The 17,251-nt window shown below is 44.8% G+C and overlaps 1 protein-coding gene across 1 annotated transcript in view; it reads left to right on the top strand.

Annotated features, from left to right (window-relative positions):
* Positions 1-4,847: 4,847 nt before the first annotated feature.
* Positions 4,848-17,251, top strand: part of LOC129819549 (RNA-binding motif, single-stranded-interacting protein 3-like) — a 105,821-nt gene continuing 93,417 nt past the window's right edge. The window contains exons 1-2 of the mRNA XM_055875899.1: positions 4,848-5,539; positions 5,744-6,112. Of these exons, the coding sequence (XP_055731874.1) occupies positions 6,038-6,112 (75 nt within the window). The 5' untranslated portion in view covers positions 4,848-5,539; positions 5,744-6,037. The remainder of the gene's footprint in view (positions 5,540-5,743; positions 6,113-17,251) is intronic.

The following is a 17,251-nucleotide window of genomic DNA, read 5'->3' on the forward strand; positions in this document are numbered from 1 at the left end:
ACAATGATGGAGGCCACTGTGTTCTTGGGGATCTTCAATGCTGTAGAAATGTTTTGGTACCCTTCCCCAGATGTGTACCTCAACACAATCCTGTCTCGGAGCTCGACAGGCAATTCCTTTCAACTCATGGATTTGTTTTTGCTCTGACATGCACTGTCAGCTGTGGGACCTTATATAGACAGGTTTGTGTGACTTTCCAAATCATGTCCAATCAATTGAATTTACCACAGGTAGACTCCAATCAAGTTGTAGACACATCTCAAGGATGATCAATGGAAACAGGAAGCACCTGAGCTCAATTTGAAGTCTCATAGCGAAGGGTCAGAATACGTACAGTGTGTAAATCAGGTACTTCTGTTTTTTTTAAATGATAATTTGCAACAAAAAAATAAATATGTTTTCACTTTGTCACAATGGGGTATTGTGTGTAGATTGATGAGGAACAAATAATAATTGAATACATGTTAGAACAAGGCTGTAACGTAACAAAATGTGGAAAAGGGGAAGGGGTCTGAATATTTTCTGAATGCAATGTATCCTCTCTTTTCACTTCATATCCCAGAGATGACTCACTGCACACTGCGTGGCAACTTCAGTCTGTCTGTGTGGTCCACTTCCAACCTCTTCCAGCCTGCGTTATGTTATGGCCGCGTCTCTCTCTGCTCACACCTCACATTTCAGAGTTCAGACTGTGGTGTTTCCATATGGCCATCCTTCCCTTCGCCTCCTCTCTCCAGCTCTGTCATCCTGGAAGCTGCAGAGATGAATCAGGGCGTGTGTTTTTTGTGTGTGTTAGTTTGTGTGCGTTCGAGCGTGTGCGTTCGAGCGCGTGCGTGCACGCTCACATTGTGTGTGTGAGTTCCAGTGTGTGCATGTCCATGCCTATGTGTGTGAACCAGGGTGGGGAACCTTTGCATCACAAGGAGAAAAAACACCAGCCTTCCATCCCTGTTGATTTCTCGATGATGAAACAGCTGGCTTCATGTCACCCCTGTCCCCAAACTGACGCCAGTCCACTGATTCATCCCAGAGCCCCTACCAGTGTCGAGGCAGAACTGGCACGTCCACATTCATCTGCACTCTTCCTTTTGCTATGATGGAATGAAATACAGGGCAGAAGAGTTGGATGAAAGTTGGGCCTTATTTGCAAACCCACCCACGTAAGCAGTCCTGAGCCATTGTAGGCTCCCTTATAAAACGTCAACATTAGTCCAGGGTATCTGCCTTGTTCCAAGTAAGTATTGAGTCTCAATTGAAGTCCCAAACCCCTTAATGGCACTAACAATTAGATAACTGTTAACGTGTCAATCTTGAGGAGTTATTTGTGAAGGTATGCACTGAGGCAGTAGATATGACCACACAAAATGTCAGACTGCTCTCTTTCTCCCCCCCACCCTCTCTCTCTCTCTTTCTCTCCCTCCATTCGGTGAGTAACCCTGCCCTGCCAGTCCGTCTGTCCTGGAGCTGTAATCTGCTAATCCACAATCGATATCTGCCTAATCTCTTTTCCACAGATAAAAGCGGCCTTTCTGATAATTATGTTTTCTTCCACACGCCATAGCCCTTCTCTCTCTCTCTCGCTGCTTTGTTTCTATCTGTGGGATGCTAGTATTGATTCAGTCTGCCCACTAGCCTGCATGCATGCGGCCCACATTCATGCTCATGTATTCTACTGTAAACCAAAATACATGGTTGAATGAGGACACAAATTGCTATTAGAAATCAATGTGCGAAATGTGGCATAATTGAGCTGGGACCAATTTTTTAAGTGATGCACTGAAAATCGTTAATTTGGTCTGAAAACGTCAACGTAAAAGTTTAATAAGAGTAAAACACCCTCGTGGGTTCGGTGTGTCTGTGTAAATGGTCCCTCAGAAACGGTTGTATTGCTTGACATATCTGTATATGTTTGTACCATTTAAAATGCTTTGCATAACATGTGTGTTTTTATTTTTAAAAAATGTTACAGTTCATTTCTCACCCTGAAGTCAAGGAGAATTTTGCTAATTGAGTTGGCTGAAAACTGAAACCCAGGAAGTTGTGGACTCATAGGTTAAGCCAAAGTCTGTGTGTGCAGCTGAAGTTTCCCGCTGGCCAATGAGAAGAACCGTACCATCCTGCTGCTGTCCACTGGACTCCACTGTCATGCTATAGTCCTCTGTAGTGGGTGGAGCCTGGCCCTTGTAACGCCACGATAGTTGGTTTGATTCCTTGGACCACCTGTACATAAAATATATACACGCATGCCTGTAAGTAGCTTTGGATAAAATAGTCTACTAAATGCATATATTTAAGCAATAAGGCCCGAGGGGGTGTGGTATATGGGTGCAACATTTATTTCACATTGGTAACCAGTTTATAATATATACTGGGTTGTTCAAGCCCTGAATTCTGTGGCCAGTATACCACGGCTAAGGTTGTTCTTAGGCACGACGCAACGCAGATTATAGCATCGAACTGTGTCAGTTTGTAGCTGGTAGTATATATAGAGAGTGATTTTTTTTCCCCTCAAGCATTCTTTACCCCAACACCACGCGATGTCTCCCAGCTCTGAACGACCACATGCTCTGCACATCTGATGTGGGTGGAAAGTGTTCTCTATGTCGTCTTTTCATAGTGAGAAGAGCTTAATTGGTCAGGTAGAATGTTCTATGTTGGGAAACGTTGCTTCCTATGTCGAGGCAAAGCACCCAGGGGGATTATTTAGAAGGATCTTAAAACCTGTTTAGGATGGGTGTTCCGCTAGCGGAACTCCTCCCACATTCCACTGAAAAGGCAGAGCGCGAAATTCAAAAATTATTTTTGAGAAATATTTAACTTTCACACATTAACAAGTCCAATACAGCAAATGAAAGATACACATCTTGTGAATTCAGTCAACATGTCCGATTTTTTAAATGTATTACAGCAAAAACACCACGTATATTTATGTTAGCTCACCACCAAATACAAAAGAGGACAGACATTTTTCACAGCACCGGTAGCATGCAGGTAGCATGCACAAAGCCAACCTAACTAACCTGGAAACAACTCCCTCAGATGACAGTCCTATAACATGTTACACAATAAATCTATGTTTTGTTCAAAAAATGTGCATATTTGAGCTATAAATCAGTTTTACATTACTGCTACCATCATAGCTACAGTCAGAAATAGCACGGGAGTAGCCAGAGTAAATACAGACACCAACGTCAACTACCTAATTACACATCATAAAACATTTCAGAAAAATATATGGTGGATAGCAAATGAAAGACAAAGATCTTGTGAATATAGCCAATATTTCCGATTTTCTAAGTGTTTTACAGCGAAAACACAATATATCGTTATATTAGCTTACTACAATAGCTATCACAAAACAGCATTGATTCAAGGCAAACGTAGCGATAGTACAGTTCGACAGATGAAATCGCATCCCAAATTGGGTCCTTATCTTTGTTGATCTTCCATCAGAATGTTGTACAAGGGGTCCTTTGTTCAGAACCGTCTTTGTTTGGGTCCAGTCCGAACTATTTCCCTCTTGAATTAGCAAGCACACTGGCAGTGCGGCGCTAACCTCTCCTTTTTGAAGAAATTCCTCCAACGCATCACGTCTAAAGTCCCGAATAAATTTCAATGATATAATTAAACTATATTGAAAAAACATACTTTAGGATGCTATTGTGACATGTATCGAATAAAATCGAAGCCGGAGATCATATTCATCAATAACGACGGTTTTCCAGGAGGCGATACCAGGTCCAAATTCGCGCCTCCCAACAAAAAATAAATGGCTGTCCTCTCAATCAAAGAGGTTGTATTCAATCCCTGAACGAGATAATCACCTCATTTCTGCTCTCACTTCCGCATGACACCCAGGGGAAGGCGTATGGCGTGTTTCTACAGTCATAAGTGACATGCCCTTTTATAGACAAGCTCTTGAAGAGAGACCTCGATTTTGGAAATCTCACTTCCGGATAGGAAATGGGCTGTAAAAAGAGTTCTGTTTCACTTAGAGAAATAATTAGAACTGTTTTAGAAACTAGAGAGTGTTTTCTATCCAATATTAATAATAATATGCATATTGTACGAGCAAGAATTGAGTAGGAGGCCGTTTTAAATTTTGAACGATTTTCCCCAAAAGTGTAAACTCCACCCCTAATCCTAAAGAGGTTTTAAGTCACGTTTTGTATTTGAATGGTTTTCAGTGCTGGTCTGTCGTGGTTACACAGGGGGAAAAAGTCTGTCTGCTTGCATTTGACAAGCACAATACATTTGCATTTTGATTTGTTATGATGTATCATCATAACAATATGGAGGTTATACTGTATTCTACTGTATTTTAGTCGATGCCTGTATTCCGCCATTGCTCATCCTAATATTTCTATATTTCTTCATTCCATTCTTTTACTTTCGATTTGTGTACATTGTTGTGAATCGTTAGATACTACTGCACTGTTGGAGCTAGGAACACAAGCATTTCACTACACTCGCAATAACATCTGCTAAATATGTCTATGTGACCAATGCAATTTGAATTCATTTGATTTGATTTAAATGATACAGGATGTTGATATACTGTCGCTACTGACAGTGTCATTTACTTCCAAGAGAAAAGTGAATGCTTGAAACATACCTTTTCAGACTAGAACCAATGAACCCAGAAGAAAAACCTAGCGTTGCCTTATAGTTTTATAAAGGTATGGAGTAATATTCAAGGTTACTGGTTGGTTCAGAAGTAAAATCAGACCACATTGATGAAGGAGAGTTTGAACCAGGCGTTAGGTCCTTTGGCAGCCAGTAGGGGGAATCGACTCCACACGCTACTTACTGCCTGCCTGTCTGCCGTCCTCCTCACCCCGCTCCTTTCTCTGGCTGTGGAAATACTGCAGCCCCCTGGTCTATGTCTGGATCTCTTTCTTGCTCGGAGCCGACTCAAGTCCCTCCTACCGGCTGTGGAAGGAGGAGGCAGTCAGCTCATAGTGTAGGACGAGCCCCCTTTACCGCCCTGTTACAGTGTGGTAGAGAGAGAGAGAGAGCGAGAGAGAGAGAGAGGCAGGCTGCTGGGAGGAGTGACTGAGAGCGAAGCAGGCAAGAAGAAACAAGGAACACATTTTAGAAGAGCAGGAAAAGGGAGAATCGCAGACAGGAGACTCTCTGGATTGTCTGTCTGTTGGGCACCTGGGACACTGTCATTGTGCTTCTCATTATATATTTTTTCTCTCTTCTGCTCTGAACCATTGGACCGGTGGAGATTCTTTTTTTTCTTGGTGCCATATCAATTAGGAGCTGGGATTGTTTCTGTGTAATCTGCTCTTCTCTGGCTGAACTGTTACACACTGAGATTGCTTCTTTGGTTTGTTCCTGCCTGATACTGACTCTTCCCAAAGTGTATCTGTTAGCACGCCGCTGAGGATATATCCTGTGTCCGACAATTCAACACAGAGCAGCTGGGATATCAGACTACAGAGGAGAGAGAGGGAGAGAGAGAGAGAGCTGTGAGAGAGAGCAGCAGATTGAGCGACAGAGAGTGTGAGAGAGATTGAAACCGAGGAGCGAGGTAAGCTATAGCAAGACAGCTTAAATAGAAAAGTGATCTATCTATCCTCCCCCTTTTCCTTGTCTTTCCTTTTCTCCTCTCCCACACTATCCTGTGCCAGCAATTTGTTTGCAGGACTGCCTAAAGCCACTGCCACCTGCTCCTCCTCATCTTTCTCCTCTTCCTCCTCTACCTCTCTTCTCACGCGTTACTATCCGACACCAGCCAGTGAGGGACAGACAGGACAGGCAGCAGCGTCCGTTTGTAACACTCCAGGAGATTTAACTAAAAGGCGTCGTCAGGCAGGAGCTACCCCCACAGAGGCAACCCCTCTCCCAGCCACTCTCCGTCAGACGAACCCTGCCTGCTCTCCGGAGGACCAGCAGTGATACAAGACACCAGTGTGGACGGGAAAAATAAGGGACCTACAGTCAGAGAGCCAAGCCCCAGTACTACTAACGCTCGTCCGACCGCCTCCGCGCAACCATTCCCTGCCACGGCGCTAAGGATTCCAGCTACATGGGCAAGCGATTGGAACAGCAACCAATGTACCCTCAGTACACATACTACTACCCCCACTACCTCCAGACCAAGGTAGGACACCCATCACTTCAGTACCTTTAAACCTCCTCCCTCCCTCCTCCTCCTCCTCCTCCTCCTCCTCCTCCTCCTCCTCCTCCTCCTCCTCCTCCTCCTCCTCCTCCTCCTCCTCCTCCTCCTCCTCCTCCTCCTCCTCCCCCCTCCCTCTTCAGTCAACTTTAAGCTCCCTCCCTCCCCCATCCTCCTCCTCCCCCCTCCCTCTTCAGTCAACTTTAACCTCCCTCCATCCCTCCCGCACCCCTAACGCAAACCCCCCCCCCCCCCCCCCCCCTCTTACCTCGCTCCTCCTGTCAAGCCGCTGAGTGGGGATGTGGTGTGATGGATGACTGGCCTTGGCCGTGATGGTTTCAGATGGCAAGTGGCTTGCTGGGGTTTGCATGTCTCTGTCACTTGGTGAGGCATCACAATGCTAGTTTGTCCAGCCTCGGTACGGCTGGTGGAGCTGTCCGGAAGGTTGATTAATTGAGGCTAACTGGATTGGAGTTTTATAGTGAGAACCACAATGGAAATAATGTATGTAATGTTGTCTACGGCTGGAGGAGCCTACCACTTTCAATTACCGAACAGGCTGACCAGACCGCTCGTGTGCCATTGCGCATGTTGATTTTGTCCAACCACCCTAGACGCGATCAGGACACGAAGGTTGAAATATCAAAACGAACTCTGAACCAACTATATTAATTTGGGGAAATGTCGAAAAGCATTAAACATTCATGGCAATTTAGCTATCTGGCTTGCTGTTGCTACCTAATATGTCCAGGGATATTAACATTTGGTTGTTATTTTACCTGAAATGCAAAAGCTCCTCTACTCCGACAATTAATCCACAGATAAAAGAGTAAACCGAATTCGTTTCTCGTCATCTCTCCTCCTTCAGGCTTTTCTTCTTCTTTGGACTTTATATGGCGGTTGGCAAACAACTTTAAGGTGCATTACCATCACCAACTGGACTGGAGTGTGGACCTTAGTCCATCTTTCAATCACCCACGTGGGTATAGTTGAAGTCAGAAGTTTACATACACTAAGGTTGGAGTCATTCAAACTAGTTTTTCAACCACTCCACAAAATTCTTGTTAACAAACTATAGTTTTGGCAAGTCGGTTAGGACATCTACTTTGTGCATGACACAAGGAATTTTTCCAACAATTGTTTACAGACAGATTATTTCAGTTAATTCACTATATCACAAGTCCAGTGGGTCAGAAATACACTAAGTTGACTGTGCCTTTAAACAGCTTGGAAAATTCCAGAAAATGATGTCATGCATTTAGAAGCTTCTGATAGGCTAATTGACATAATTTCAGTCAATTGGAGGTGTACCTGTGGATGTATTTCAAGGCGTACCTTCAAACTCAGTGCCTCTTTGCTTGACATCATGAGAAAATCAAAAGAAATCAGCCAAGACCTAATAAAAAAATTGTAGACCTCAACACAAGTCTGGTTCGTCCTTGGGAGCAATATCCAAACGCCTGAAGGTACCACGCTCATCTGTACAAACAATAGTACGCAAGTATAAACACCATGAGACCACGCAGCCATACCGCTCAGGAAGGAGACGTGTTCTGTCTCCTAGAGTTAAATGTACTTTGGTGCGAAAAGTGCAAATCAATCCCAGAACAACAGCAAAGGACCTTGTGAAGATGCTGGAGGAAACAGGTACAAAAGTATCTATATCCACAGTAAAAAGAGTCCTATAACGACATAACCTGAAAGGCCGCACAGCAAGGAAGAAGCCACTGCTCCAAAACCGCCATGAAAAAGACAGACTATGGTTTGCAACTGCACATGGGGACAAAGATCATACTTTTTGTAGAAATGTCCTCTGGTCTGATGAAACAAAAATTAACTGTTTGGCCATAATGACCATTGTTATGTTTAGTGGAAAAAGGGGGAGGCTTGCAAGCCGAGGAGCACCATCCCAACCGTGAAGCACGGGGGTGGCAGCATCATGTTGTTGGGGTGCTTTGCTGCAGGAGGGACTGGTGCACTTCACAAAATATATCGCATAATGAGGGAGGAAAATTATGTGGATATATTGAAGCAACATCTCAAGACATCAGTCAGGAAGCTAAATCTTGGTCGCAAATAGGTCTTCCAAATGGACAATGACCCCAAACATACTTCAAAAGTTGTGGAAAAATTGCTTAAGGACAACAAAGTCAAGGTATTGGAGTGGCCATCACAAAGCCTTTACCTCAATCCTATGGAAAATTTGTGGGCAGAACTGAAAAAACGTGTGCGAGCACGTAGGAGGCCTACAAACCTGACTCAGTTACACCAGCTCTGTCAGGAGGAATGGGCCAAAATTCACCGAACTTATTGTGGGAAGCTTGTGGAAGGCTACCCGGAAAGTTTGACCCAAGTTACACAATTTAAAGGCAATGCTACCAAATACTAATTGAGTGTATGTAAACTTCTGACCCACTGGGAATGTGATGAAATAAATAAAATCTGAAATAAATCATTCTCTCTACTATTATTCTGACATTTCACATTCTTAAAATAAAGTGGTGATCCTAACTGACCTAAGACAGGGAATTTGTACTAGGATTAAATGTCAGGAATTGTGAAAAACTGAGTTTAAATGTATTTGGCTAAGGTGTATGTAAACTTCCGACTTCAACTGTATATGCTCCTAAAAACCAATGAGGAGATGGGAGAGGCAGGACTTGCACCGCGTCAAGCGTCACAAATAGAACCAAGTTGTATTTTAGCGCCTAACTACGCAGACGCTCGTAGACGCGCAGTGTGTTTGCAATGATTAAATAACATGTATGTGTACATTTGTTCTTGCATCACTCACACACGCACGCGTTGCGAGCAGTGTGGTCAGCATGTATACAATCAATCAACCAATGAGATTACCACCCACCCATATCTCCTACCATTAGTACACAATAAAAGGCGTATCTCCTATCCTGGCTCAGCAACGCCTTTATCATGATAACCGACATGTTGGCCAGCCGTAGGCTGCTGCCATATGGTTTCCCTCTCACCCTGCTCACCCTGCCCACTCCCCTCTCTATCCCTCTTTCTCCCACCTCTCCCTCCCTCTTTTTCTCTGTCTCATATCTCAGAGGAGCTCAACTCAGGTCTCTCCTTCAGGGGTATGCCCTGTTAAGTTCATGTTTTAAGTATCCCTATATTTCTGTCACTACGGTGCTGTCACTCTGTTATTAGTACGCCTGGTGGTAGTCTCACTGTTGATGGACCTGGTCTGAGTGTCATGGCAACCATGTTTTGTGAAAATACGGTTTAGTAAACGTTGTTAAACTGGAACCTAGTCGTCGTGTCATTTTAAGCTAACATGCCCCTCATCCCTCCTTTCCTTCCTTCCTCCGTCCCTCCCTTCCCACTCCACTGCAACAGGCATCTCTTCCCCCCCTCTTCATCGTCACCTCCTACTCAAGGTCAGCGCAGACAGGATCTTGCCTCCGTCAGCGATTGATGTATCCTTGAGTGCGATATCCATGTCATGCAACCTCGTCCACCCAACAGCAGCGAGCAAGCCAAATAGCAGTGCATTTGCCATGTTTAACGTGGTCAAGAAAGGGTTTTATTTTCCTGGCTAGTTACTCTAGCTAGTGCCCATTAGTGGTATGTATACCGTATGTACACTCCCGTTCAAAAGTCTGGGGTCACTTAGAAATGTCAACAGTGAAGAGTCGCCTCTTCACTGTTGACATTGAGACTGGTGTTTTGCGGGTACTATTTAATGAAGCTGCCAGTTGAGGACTTGTGAGGCGTCTGTTTCTCAAACTAGACACTCTAATGTACTCTAATGTACTCTTGCTCAATTGCACACCGGGGCCTCCCACTCCTCTTTCTATTCTGGTTAGGGCTAGTTTGCGCTGTTCTGTGAAGGGAGTAGTACACAGCGTTGTAGAAGATCTTCAGTTTCTTGGAAATTTCTCGCATGGAAAAGCCTTCATTTCTCAGAACAAGAACAGACTGACGAGTTTCAGAAGAAAGTGCTTTGTTTCTGGCCATTTTGAGCCTGTAATCGAACCCGCAAATGCTGATGCTCCAGATACTCAACTAATCTAAAGAAGTCCAGTTTTATTGCTTCTTTAATCAGGTCAACAGTTTTCAGCTGTGCTAACATAATTGCAAAAGGGTTTTCTAAGGATCACTTAGCTAATCCAAGTTCATCATTTTAAAAGGCTAACACAATGTGCCATTGGAACACAGGAGTGATGGTTGCTGATAATGGGCCTCTGTACGCCTATGTAGATATTCCATAAAAAATCAGCAGTTTCCAGCTACAATAGTCATTTACAACATTAACAATGTCTACACTGTATTTCTGATACATTTCATGTTATTTTAATGGACAAAAAATGTGCTTTTCTTTCAAAAACAAATACATTTCTAAGTGACTCCATACTGTTGAACGGTAGTGTATGTATGGGACTGTGACCAGAGCCAGGGATGTGAGAGCAGAGGGCTCTCTCTGTCTCTTTGACAGAGTGTGCAGGGAGGTAGAGCTGCTATCCCATTAATTATCATTGATTGGTAGAGTAGAGGAGAGGGCCTTGGCAGTTAGGTGGGCAGGTTGGGCCCCAGCATCAGATGGCAGCCGCTTGGCCTCACAGGCAGGACGCCTGAATTAAGCTTCCGTCTGCAGTCATCCAGGTCCGTCTGTTAATCTTCATTTCAGCATGCTCTTGATATGGCCTCATTCTCCCAAACGGGCATAAATAACCGCAAGCGATGATGAAGGGGGTAGGGATTCTAGAGAACGTAACTCATACCAAATTGTCCTTTCCGACTCCATTTTATGACGCATATATCGGCAATACTTCTCCGTCCGCCGAGGAATATATAGAATCTACAGAACATCTGGGTTCTATGAGGATGAAAAGTATATTAGGAGTTTAACACTGTCTTACGTCTTCTTTGTCCGGCAGAATTTCATAGTGGAAAAGGCGTTTTCAATTTCCATTTGAAATGTCTCATATCGCCGCATATAATTCACTGGACCCGCCACTATTCGACGAGCACATTCCAGTCGACGGGCGAGGATTAACATGTACATCTCAGAAACTCGATGAAACAATAACATTTGGCCCTCTATTGATTAGTGCGGTGGTGCGTAGCATGTGCTTCTCTTGAACAAGATTATTGATTCCTGAAAGAGCATTTCTGTGGCATGTTTTATAAGGGACGACGGTGAAGGGAGCCTGCAGGACAGCGCTTTGATAAGGGAATCGTTTAAAGGCTTGTTTCTAGTTCCACCCTGCTCTATGAAACGAACGGAGCCAACGCCGAATCTTTCTCGGATACGGTACGATACTTTACTGAACACAGTGACTAGGATTTCACTGAATTGTCTGTATTTGAGTGTTTGTTTGATTTGAATCATAAGTGAATGATAGATGTTTTACAAATGAGGAAACTACAGTACATGTATGTCCCCTGATCAATTAAGCCTCACAGATCAATTATGTCATTTAATGATAGTTATTATGGGAAATGTGTGCATTTCATCCAAAAGCTATGTCTGTTGGTAACATTCTGCATACCTTGGCATGTCTCACGATTATCCTCATCAACTTCAAGTGACAGCTATTTTTGTTTGCGTTGGTGGAAGATCAAGATAACGTCACAGTAGATATATTTGAATGTATTTTTTTTTTTTACTCGTGGGAAATCCCTTTTCAATCCATCTCCTTTCGGTGAGGTCATCATCTTCAGTACAGGCTACAGTAGTCCACTGTATTACTATGACATGACTGATAGGCCTAGTCCTTACACCCCTCCTATCAAGAGATCAGACAGACAGGCAGAGACACACACACGCGGTCTGTGCCACAGTCACGCTAGTAGAGCGCACAGAGAGAACCTGAGAAGCCGAGGAGCAGACACAGAAACAGACACAGGCTAATATGGGCTCCCGAGTGGCGCAGCGGTCTAAAAGGAAATTAAATCAAATTTCATTAGTTACATGTGCCGAATACGACAACCTTACAGTGAAATTATTACTTACGAGCCCCCGACCCACAATGCAGTTTCCAAAAGTATGGACAAGAATAAGAGATAAAAGTAACTAGTAATTAAAGAGCAGCGGTAAAACATAAACTATATACAGGGGGGTACAGGAACAGAGTCGATGTGCGGGAGTACCGGTTAGTTGAAGTAGTATGTACATGTAGGTAGAGTTATTTAAGTGACTATGCATAGATGACAACAACAGAGAGGGGTAGCGGTGTAATTAGGGGGAGAGGGGTGGGGGGCAATGCAAATAGTCTGGGTAGCAATTTGATTAGATGTTCAGGAGTCTTATGGCTTGGGGGTAGAAGCTGTTTAGAAGCCTCTTGGACCTAGACTTGGCGCTCCGGTACTGCTTGCCGTGCGGTAGCAGAGAGAATAGTCTATGACTCGGGTGGCTGGAGTCTTTGACAGTTTAGGGCCTTCTTCTGACACCGCCTGGTAGGAAGCTTGGCCTCAGTGATGTATTGGGCCGTTCGCACTAACCTCTGTAGTGCCTTGCGGTCGGAGGCCGAGCAGTTGCCATACCAGGCAGTGATGCAACCAGTCAGGATGCTCGATGGTGCAGCTGTAGAACCTTTTGAGGATCTGAGGACCCATGACAAATCTTTTCAGTCTCTTTAGGGTGAATAGGTTTTGTCGTGCCCTCTTCACGACTGTCTTGGTGCGCTTGGACCATGTTAGTTTGTTGGTGATGTGGTCCCTGGTCTAAGGCACCGCACCTCAGTCCTAGAGGCGTCACTACAGACCCTGGTTCGAATGCAGGCTGTATCACAACCGGCCGTGATTGGGAGTCGCATTGGGCGGCTCACAATTGGCCCAGCGTCGTCCGGGTTTGGCCAAGGAAGGCCATCAATGTAAATAAGAATTTGTTCTTAAAAATGACTTTTTACTTAAATAAAGGTGAAATAAAAAAATAAAAAAATAAATATCCAGGGCCTTAAGTAAACACCAATGTATACTCTCTCTGATTCCTTATAGTTGGAGGGTGGGGGGTGGGGGCCAGAGGGAGGGATGGAGGGAGGGGCGGGTTAAAAGCAAGGGAAAAGGGTTTGGTTACATTAACACGGGGGAAGCCATTGTGCTGCAGAAATAACAACAGGCCCATCTAAATCCTGCTGCTTTCAAGCCTGCCTAAGCGCCGCTGGCCGGCCAGTTCTATATCCCCATTCTGGGTGTAGCCTCATCAAAGGCAGAGGAAATCATGAGCTCTATGTTTTTTCTGTTCAATTGAGTTTTAATGGTGGAAATGCTGTGAAACTAGGCTAGGAACGTACACTGTGCAGTGCATTCTGAAAGTTTTCAGACCCCGTAACTTTTTCCACATTTTGTTACGTTACAGCCTTATTCTTAAATGGATGACATTTTTGCAAATGTATTACAAAATAATACACCGAAATATCACATTCACATAAATATTCAGACCCTTTACTAAGTACTTTGTTGAAGCACCTTTGTGCAGCGATTACAGCCTCAAGTCTTCTTGGGTATGAAGCTAAAAGCTTGGCACACCTGTATTTGGGGAGTTTCTCCCATTCATCTCTGCAAATCCTCTCAAGCTTTGTCAGGTTGGATGGGGAGCGTTGCTGCAAAGCTATTTTAATGGTCTCTCCAGAGATGTCCGGGCTCTGCCTGGGCCACTCAAGGACATTCAGAGACTTGTCCCAAAGCCACTCCAGTGTTGTCTTGGCTGTGTGCTTAGGGTCGTTGTCCTGTTGGATGGTGAACATTCACCCCAGTCTGATGTCCTGAGCACTCTGGAGCAGGTTTTCATCAAGGATCTCTCTGTACTTTGCTCCGTTCATCTTTCCCTCAATCCTGACTAGTCTCACAGTCCTTGCCGCTGAAAATTATGCTGCCACCACCATGTTTCACCATAGGGATGGTGCCAGGTTTCCTCCAGACGTTACGTTTTGCATTCAGGGCAAAGGCTTCAGTCTTGGTTTCATCAGACCAGAGAATCTTGTTTCTCATGATCTGAGAGTGTTTAGGTGCCTTTTGGCAAACTCCAAGCGGGCTGAAATGGGCCTTTTAAATGGCCCTTTTTGGTGGAGTGCTGCAGAGATTGTTGTCCTTCTGGAAGGTTCTACCATCTCCACAGAGGAACTCTAGAGCTCTGTCAAAGTGACTATTGGGTTCTTTAGCTCTAGAAAGAGTCTTGCTGGTTCCAAACTTCTACCATTTAAGAATGATGGAGGCTACTGTATTCTTGGGGACCTTCAATGCTGCAGACATTATTTGGTACCCTTCCCCATATCTGTGCTTCAACATAATCCTGTCTCGGAGCTCTACGGACAATTCGTTCGACCTCATGGCTTGGTTTTTGTTCTGACATGCACTGTCAGCTGTGGGACCTTATATAGGCAGGTGTGTGCCTTTCCAAATCATGTCCAATCAATTGAATTTACCACAATCAAGTTGTAGAAACATGTCAAGGATGATCAATGGAAACAGTGTGCCCCTGAACTCTATTTTGAGAAAGGGTCTGAATACTTATGTAAATAAGGTAGTTCTGTTTTAATTGTTAATAAATTAGCACAATAAAAAAAAAATCTGTTCTCACTTTGTCATTATGGGGTATTGTGTGTAGCTTGTGAGAAAAAATAATAATTGAATCAATTTTAGAATAAGGCTGTACATTTCTGCCCTGCTACAGCTGCCCCTGTCAAGTGTACGTGCTGTTATTGTGAAGTGGAAAAGTCTAGGATCAATAACGTCTCAGCCGCAAAGTGGTAGGTCACACAAGCTCACAGAATGGGACCCCCAAGTGCTGAAGCACGTAGTGCGTAAAAATCGTCTGTCTTTGGTTGCAACACTCACTACCGAGTTCCAAAACACACCAAATTGCCTCTGGAAGCAACGTCAGCACAATAACTGTTAGTCGGGAGCTTCATGAAATGGGGTTCTATGGCCGAGCAGCGGCACACAGGCCTAAGATCACCATGCGCAATGCCAAGCGTTGGCTGGAGTGGTATAAAGCACGCAACCATTGGGACTCTGGAGCAGTGGAAATGCGTTCTCTGGAGTGATGAATGACGCGTCACCATCTGGCAGTCCGATGGACGAATCTTGGTTTGGCGGATGCCAGGAGAACACTACCTGCCCGAATCCATAGTGCCAACTAAAGTTTGGTGGAGGAGGAATAATGGTCTGGGGATGTTTTTCATGGTTTGGACTAGGCCCTTTAGTTCCTGTGAAGGAAAGTCTTAACACTACAGCATACGATGACATTTTAGAAGATTATGTGCTTCCAACTTTGTGGCAACAGTTTGGGGAAGGCCCTTCCTCAGCATGACGATGCCCCTGTACACAAAGCGAGGTCCATACAGAAATGGTTTGTCGAGATCGGTGTGAAAGAACTTGACTGGTTCTAAGCCCTAACCTCAACCCCATCGAACACCTGAATTGGAACGCCGACTGCGAGCCAGGCCTAACCGCCCAACATCAGTCCCTGACCTCACTAATGCTCTTGTGGCTGAATGGAAGTCCCTGCAGCAATGTTCCAACATGTAGTGGAGGATATTATATTTACTGTTCTCAGGCTATATGCCAATTATTCACATGACACAACATATTCATATAACACAGTGTCATAGAACACAATTAGTCATTTCTAGACACAATTCTTAATATGTGCTTCAAGAATGACTGAACGAAATCACTTGCCGAGGCAGTGCTGTTGAAATCCTTGCATAAAGCTCATTTAGTCACGATACAATAAAGGTTGGCAGCCGCCTCTCAACTAGCTCCCTCTCTCCCTTGTTTTCCCTCCCCTAGCTCACCGCCACAATCCAGGGGCTTTCTGATCATTAATCAACCCACGCCCACACCTCTGTCTTTTTATCTGCCTGCGCCTGTTATCTCGCCATACAATCCCTCTAACATGTAGCTGTCACTCAGTGGAGTGGATATTTTCATTTATCTACTCGTGTGCTGTACATATCACAGCGCTTGGGCACTGTGGCCTCATCAACTGACAGCTCGGCCCCTATCTACACGCATACATTAGTCTACACTGTACCCTCCGCCCCCGCCTCCTCATAAGCACTGAGTGAGCTACAGAGTCCTGCCCCTTACGTCCGTATCTCATTACGAATGCTTTGTGTGAGTGTGTTCAGCTTTTTGACGTTCAATATTAATTCTATCGGAGAGAAGAAGAAAAACGAGGAAAATTAGATAGCATCTTCCTTTTTTCTCTTTTCCGGTTTTCTCTAGTTCATCGCGCAGAGCCATAACTATCAGATGGGACTCAGGGACTTGACTTGGATTTACTGTCGTAAGTGTATTTAGCTGTAAATGTAACTGTGGCACAATGAATGCATTCATGGTGTGTCCTGCACACACTGCATGGCTTATGACCACAGATGCTCCGTGGCTGTGAGCTTGTGAGTGAATGGTTATGAGTGAGTGCTGCTGGCGATGGTGTCAGTGTGACCTCAGGGAGCCCTGGTCACCGTGTTCTCCGTCCCCCGGCCATCTGGAGCCACAGGCAGCTCTGCTCTGCTCTACAGAGGGAAGCTAGGCTGCTGCTTCTGCACGGATGCCAGGGGCCTGAGTATAGCAGAGTCCTGCAGCACTACAGTGAAGTGGAGTGGGCTCGGGGATGCCCAATGGATCCCTGCTATGCATTCCTTTGTTTCCTGGTCTTGCTTTTCTGCAAGTGCACGCTCTATTTTTTGTCTTTGTCTTTTCGACGCTGTCCCTCCCTCCCTCTCTTTTTTTTTTGCCTTTTGATTTTACCCTCTCTCCATCATTGTCTCTCTTTTATTTCCTCTCTTTTTCTGTATCACTCCCTCTGTCCTGGAGCCCTCGCTGACTCCTGTGTAGGATGGCAGGATTGGCGGTAGAGGCACCTCCTGCAAACGCCCCTTTTTACATTCACTTACGGAAATGAACATCCGAGAAGTAGGACATGAATAGAATTAGCTGCAGGGCAGGCAAACCCGAGAGCCTTGTATTCTGAACCGCATAACAGCAATTCTGAGGGTACAAGATAGCTTGTCGCTTCACCCTATTCCGGAAGGACAGGACAAAGCGGGCAGAATGCATATTGAGAAAGCCTGCTGTGAGTGCCGCTCTCTGTTACCGGGCACATGTCCCTCTGAGCAAGGATAGGCAGCAGCTATGGGGTTGAGGGTCTTA

The sequence above is a fragment of the Salvelinus fontinalis genome, chromosome 22 (genome assembly GCF_029448725.1).
Source record: "Salvelinus fontinalis isolate EN_2023a chromosome 22, ASM2944872v1, whole genome shotgun sequence".
Lineage (NCBI taxonomy): Eukaryota > Metazoa > Chordata > Actinopteri > Salmoniformes > Salmonidae > Salvelinus > Salvelinus fontinalis.